Source organism: Salmo trutta, chromosome 20, assembly GCF_901001165.1.
Source record: "Salmo trutta chromosome 20, fSalTru1.1, whole genome shotgun sequence".
In the NCBI taxonomy this organism is placed as follows: domain Eukaryota; kingdom Metazoa; phylum Chordata; class Actinopteri; order Salmoniformes; family Salmonidae; genus Salmo; species Salmo trutta.
In genome coordinates, this window is record NC_042976.1 from 2,190,275 (window position 1) to 2,197,307 (window position 7,033).

A 7,033-nucleotide genomic window follows, 5' to 3' on the forward strand; every position below is an offset into this window, starting at 1 on the left:
GTAGGTGGATGTATTCAGCCCAGTAGGTGGATGTATTCAGCCCAGTAGGTGGATGTATTCAGCCCAGTAGGTGGATGTATTCAGTCCAGTAGGTGGATGTGTTCAGCCCAGTAGGTGGATGTATTCAGTCCAGTAGGTGGATGTATTCAGCCCAGTAGGTGGATGTATTCAGCCCAGTAGGTGGATGTATTCAGCCCAGTAGGTGGATGTATTCAGCCCAGTAGGTGGATGTATTCAGCCCAGTAGGTGGATGTATTCAGCCCAGTAGGTGGTGGATGTGTTCAGCCCAGTAGGTGGATGTATTCAGCCCAGTAGGTGGATGTATTCAGCCCAGTAGGTGAATGTATTCAGTCCAGTAGGTGGATGTATTCAGCCCAGTAGGTGGATGTATTCAGCCCAGTAGGTGGATGTGTTCAGTCCAGTAGGTGGATGTATTCAGCCCAGTAGGTGGATGTATTCAGTCCAGTAGGTGAATGTATTCAGTCCAGTAGGTGGATGTATTCAGCCCAGTAGGTGGTGGATGTATTCAGCCCAGTAGGTGGATGTATTCAGTCCAGTAGGTGGATGTATTCAGCCCAGTAGGTGGATGTATTCAGCCCAGTAGGTGGATGTATTCAGCCCAGTAGGTGGATGTATTCAGCCCAGTAGGTGGATGTGTTCAGCCCAGTAGGTGGTGGATGTATTCAGCCCAGTAGGTGGATGTATTCAGCCCAGTAGGTGGTGGATGTATTCAGCCCAGTAGGTGGATGTATTCAGCCCAGTAGGTGGATGTATTCAGCCCAGTAGGTGGATGTATTCAGCCCAGTAGGTGGATGTATTCAGCCCAGTAGGTGGATGTATTCAGCCCAGTAGGTGGATGTATTCAGCCCAGTAGGTGGATGTATTCAGCCCAGTAGGTGGATGTATTCAGCCCAGTAGGTGGATGTGTTCAGCCCAGTAGGTGGATGTATTCAGCCCAGTAGGTGGATGTATTCAGCCCAGTAGGTGGATGTATTCAGTCCAGTAGGTGGATGTATTCAGCCCAGTAGGTGGATGTATTCAGCCCAGTAGGTGGATGTATTCAGCCCAGTAGGTGGATGTATTCAGCCCAGTAGGTGGATGTGTCTAATGTGCCCCAAAAAAAAGCCAAGCCACTCAGGAGTCTTGATCAACCACGTTCTGGGTCGATTCTGTTCGATAATAAGGAAACGGTCTCTCCTCGAAAACAGTCCTTGGCTCGTCACCGGAACGTCCCTGTGAAAACGTTAGGTAACGAGACTCGTTTAAGGTTACCCTTCTCTAAAAAAAGATGGTGGGAAATATTTTGTTAGTTTGGATTGAAGTGTCTATCAGCACCAAATGTAACAGAGACCTTGTGTCTGTTTGCCTAATCTCTGTGGCTTTCCTACTGGGTCAATCAGGGACAGGCAGACACCTACCCCTCTTTGTATTCTCCCAGCACCATGGGATCCCAGCCTTCAGATCCCTCTCTTCCGTGCACCCTAGCGTGCCTCATTGTTAGCGGCTCAGCTCAGATAAAATGCAGTTGGTTTAGACCACACAATGGATCAGCTGGTTCAACACAGTGTGTCCGTCCCAAATGACCCCCCTCCCTCCCTTTTTCCCCTTTACAGTGCACTACTGTTCCACGAGGGACCCATAGGGCTAGTAGTGCACTATATAGGGAATAGGGTGCCATTTGGGAGGGACCCTAGTATGTCCTACAGAACTCTCTCCTCCACTGAGCTGGTCATGTTTTCCTTACAGGAGATAAGTGCTGGGCCAGTGTTTTCACTGCACACAGAATAACATGCGACTGAAGATAGAAGGGTCATTAGAGAGAGAAACCTCCATGTGGACTGGAGACGACAACAACAACAAAACACGTCCTCTTCGACAATCATCCACGTCTCCTCTATCTGACGGCCGTAACATGGGAATTTAGTTTGCTCAGTCTCCAAATGAATGTATTCATGTACATCAGGCTCTGACTCTATTGGTTCAGCCATATAGAAAACATTAGTAATGGTGTCTTTTTGTAGGCATTAACTCCACCTCGGTTCGTTGGACAAAGCCTATGGGCAAATGAATGGGGATTTTTTTTTGGGGGGGGGGGTTTTGGATAAATGCAGAAAATAAGGTCTGTGATAAACGAAAACTTAGGAGATGTTATACTTAGGCACAAAGACGACAGGAGCACTGCCTAGGCAACAGGAGCACTGTCTAGACCACAGGAGCACTGTCTAGACGACAGGAGCTAGGCAACAGGAGCACTGTCTAGACCACAGGAGCACTGCCTAGGCAACAGGAGCACTGTCTAGACCACAGGAGCACTGCCTAGGCAACAGGAGCACTGTCTAGACCACAGGAGCACTGTCTAGACGACAGGAGGTCTAGACACTGTCTAGACACTGTCTAGACCACAGGAGCACTGCCTAGGCAACAGGAGCACTGTCTAGACCACAGGAACACTGTCTAGACGACAGGAGGTCTAGACACTGTCTAGACACTGTCTAGACCACAGGAGCACTGTCTAGACCACAGGAGCACTGCCTAGGCAACAGGAGCACTGTCTAGACCACAGGAGCGCTGTCTAGACCACAGGAGCACTGCCTAGGCAACAGGAGCACTGTCTAGACCACAGGAGCACTGTCTAGACGACAGGAGCACTGCCTAGACCACAGGAGCACTGTCTAGACCACAGGAGCACTGTCTAGACCACAGGAGCGCTGTCTAGACGACAGGAGCACTGCCTAGGCAACAGGAGCACTGTCTAGACCACAGGAGCACTGTCTAGACAACAGGAGCACTGCCTAGACCACAGGAGCACTGTCTAGACCACAGGAGCACTGCCTAGGCAACAGGAGCACTGTCTAGACCACAGGAGCACTGCCTAGGCAACAGGAGCACTGTCTAGGCAACAGGAGCACTGCCTAGGCAACAGGAGCACTGCCTAGACTACAGGAGCACTGCCTAGACGACAGGAGCACTGTCTAGGCAACAGGAGCACTGCCTAGGCAACAGGAGCACTGTCTAGACCACAGGAGCAGGAGCGCTGTCTAGACCACAGGACACTGTCTAGACCACAGGAGCACTGTCTAGACCACAGGACACTGTCTAGACCACAGGAGCAGGAGCGCTGTCTAGACCACCGGAGCACTGTCTAGACCACAGGAGCACTGTCTAGACCACAGGAGCACTGCCTAGGCAACAGGAGCACTGCCTAGATGACAGGAGCACTGCCTAGACCACAGGAGCACTGTCTAGACCACAGGAGCACTGTCTAGACCACAGGAGCGCTGTCTAGACCACAGGAGCACTGTCTAGACCACAGGAGCACTGTCTAGACCACAGGAGCACTGCCTAGGCAACAGGAGCACTGTCTAGACCACAGGAGCACTGTCTAGACCACAGGAGCACTGCCTAGACCACAGGAGCACTGTCTAGGCAACAGGAGCACTGTCTAGACCACAGGAGCGCTGTCTAGACCACAGGAGCACTGCCTAGACCACAGGAGCACTGCCTAGACCACAGGAGCACTGCCTAGGCAACAGGAGCACTGTCTAGGCAACAGGAGCGCTGTCTCCACTATTCCAGCACCATTTCAACTTAAAACATTTTAAACATCATCAAATCAACAAGGCTATATATGCTTATTTTAATACACTGAAAACAAACTTAAAGATACCAAAAACAATTTAGTACAATCAATGTTGTTAAATATCAGGTTACTGATTTCTGTGTGTGTGTGTGTGTGTATGTGTGTGTGTGTGTGTGTGTGTGTGTGTGTGTGTGTGTGTGTGTGTGTGTGTGTGTGTGTGTGTGTGTGTTTGTGTGTGCACGTGATTGTGTGCACGTTATTGTGTGCACGTTATTGTGTGCACGGGGCAAGTAAAACAATTTTTGGGGACTCATCCTACTTGTAGACTAGTTGAACACCAAAGCCGTCCTCCTCTCTTTCATGTTGCCAAAATTGTCTATGACTCCATTGGCGAGCCTTCCCTGTGGCTCAGCTGGTAGAGCATGGTGTTTGCAATGCCAGGGTTGTGGGTTCGATTCCAACGGGGGGGGCCAGTACAAAAAAATGCATGAAATGAAATGTATGCATTCACTACTGTAAGTTGCTCTGGATAAGAGCGTCTGCTAAATGACTAAAATGTCAAATGTATTTGTTCACCGGAGAAAGCATCCACCCCTTTGTCTCGGGAAGTGTAGCATGTCATGGGAAGCCAGTTTTGGATTTGACTTCACACCAATCACATCACAAGCCAAAACATCATTATTGACAGAAATAAACTTGAATTGTTGCGTGTTGTTGTCCTCCAGTGGCTAGGCCCTTTCCTAAATGATCCATGGATGGACATAGGGGAACTGGACTTGTGGTTTTACTTAATTCTCCGTACTGGCCAATGATTACAACTGCGATTCTGACCCAACCATTAATTCATACATTGTGTCTCTGGCCTGAGAGGATGGAAGTTCAACATCTAGCTAGATGTAATACGCTAATGTTAACTAGGTGGCCTCGCATATCGTTGCCCATGAAAGGAAACTAATAAGCATGTATTTTAGCCGGGTAGCCTAGGACAACAAATACTAAAAGCGTGTACATTTTACGACAGAGTCACAGACCGTTTAGACAACATGAAAGAGGGGGGTGGCATTGGCGTTTATCCACTTATTTGGGGTTTTTTGTGTTTTTAAAGGAAAAACATTTTTAAAAAATGAAATCTTAACAGCCGCTTGACTTTGTTCTTTTTTTGTCATCTCTCATGCCACATTCCCATTGTTAACGTTATAGTTATTGCTATTTTGTCACGTCCTGACCAGCAGAGGGAGGTATTGTATCAGTTTTGGTCAGGATGTGGCACGTTTTTGTATGTAAGGGGTTTGTGTTGGTGATTAGACTCCCAATTGAAGGCAGGTGTGTTGAGTTGCCTTTGATTGGGAGTCCTATATAGGAGTGTGTGTTTTTCTTTGGGGTTGTGGGTAGTTGTCCTTGCACTGCGAGACTGTTGCTGTCGTCGTTATTGTTTTTTTGTCCAGTGGATACTGTACTCCTTTTTTTGGTAATAAATAACCATGAGTATTCACATACCTGCTGCGCCTTGGTCCATTCTTGACGACGGTTGTTACATTTTCCATTGCTGTAGTTTCTGTAGTCTGGTGGCCAGTTATTATATGAAAAGAAAGAAGAGAGAAATATTTCCGTTCTTCCCATCACGGACTGGTAGAGCTGGGACACCAGGTGGGTGAAATAACGGTCAAGTAGAACAGAAAAACAGCACTAACTCAGAACCTCCATACGTGGACCAACCTCCATACGTGGACCAACCTCCATACCTGGACCAACCTCCATACGTGGACCAACCTCCATACGTGGACCAACCTCCATACGTGGACCAACCTCCATGCGTGGACCAACCTCCATACGTGGACCAACCTCCATACGTGGACCAACCTCCATACCTGGACCAACCTCCATACGTGGACCAACCTCCATACGTGGACCAACCTCCATACGTGGACCAACCTCCATACGTGGACCAACCTCCATACGTGGACCAACCTCCATGCGTGGACCAACCTCCATGCGTGGACCAACCTCCATACGTGGACCAACCTCCATACCTGGACCAACCTCCATACCTGGACCAACCTCCATACGTGGACCAACCTCCATACGTGGACCAACCTCCATACCTGGACCAACCTCCATACGTGGACCAACCTCCATACGTGGACCAACCTCCATACCTGGACCAACCTCCATACCTGGACCAACCTCCATACGTGGACCAACCTCCATACCTGGACCAACCTCCATACGTGGACCAACCTCCATGCGTGGACCAACCTCCATACGTGGACCAACCTCCATACGTGGACCAACCTCCATACCTGGACCAACCTCCATACCTGGACCAACCTCCATACGTGGACCAACCTCCATACCTGGACCAACCTCCATACCTGGACCAACCTCCATACGTGGACCAACCTCCATACGTGGACCAACCTCCATACCTGGACCAACCTCCATACCTGGACCAACCTCCATACGTGGACCAACCTCCATACGTGGACCAACCTCCATACGTGGACCAACCTCCATACGTGGACCAACCTCCATACGTGGACCAACCTCCATACGTGGACCAACCTCCATACGTGGACCAACCTCCATACGTGGACCAACCTCCATACCTGGACCAACCTCCATACCTGGACCAACCTCCATATGTGGACCAACCTCCATACCTGGACCAACCTCCATACCTGGACCAACCTCCATATGTGGACCAACCTCCATACGTGGACCAACCTCCATGCGTGGACCAACCTCCATGCGTGGACCAACCTCCATGCGTGGACCAACCTCCATGCGTGGACCAACCTCCATGCGTGGACCAACCTCCATACCTGGACCAACCTCCATACGTGGACCAACCTCCATACGTGGACCAACCTCCATGCGTGGACCAACCTCCATGCGTGGACCAACCTCCATGCGTGGACCAACCTCCATGCGTGGACCAACCTCCATACGTGGACCAACCTCCATATGTGGACCAACCTCCATACGTGGACCAACCTCCATGCGTGGACCAACCTCCATACGTGGACCAACCTCCATGCGTGGACCAACCTCCATGCGTGGACCAACCTCCATACGTGGACCAACCTCCATATGTGGACCAACCTCCATACGTGGACCAACCTCCATGCGTGGACCAACCTCCATACGTGGACCAACCTCCATGCGTGGACCAACCTCCATGCGTGGACCAACCTCCATGCGTGGACCAACCTCCATACGTGGACCAACCTCCATACGTGGACCAATCTCCATACGTGGACCAACCTCCATGCGTGGACCAACCTCCATGCGTGGACCAACCTCCATGCGTGGACCAACCTCCATACGTGGACCAACCTCCATGCGTGGACCAACCTCCATGCGTGGACCATTGGCCGCTTTCTTCTAAATTCCACGGGAGCATAAAAATCACTAGGTGATAACACAATTCATGTTTTGTATTTACATCATGTA

General features: G+C 50.1%; 1 protein-coding gene across 1 annotated transcript; it reads left to right on the forward strand.

Moving 5' to 3' along the window:
• The first annotated feature begins 3,958 nt into the window (after positions 1–3,958).
• Positions 3,959–6,999, forward strand: LOC115156265 (leucine-rich repeat extensin-like protein 3). Its single transcript, XM_029703724.1, has 2 exons — positions 3,959–3,995; positions 5,252–6,999. The coding sequence occupies exons 1-2, from the start codon at positions 3,959–3,961 to the stop codon at positions 6,997–6,999; spliced, it is 1,785 nt and encodes a 594-aa protein (XP_029559584.1).
• The last annotated feature ends 34 nt before the right edge of the window (positions 7,000–7,033 follow it).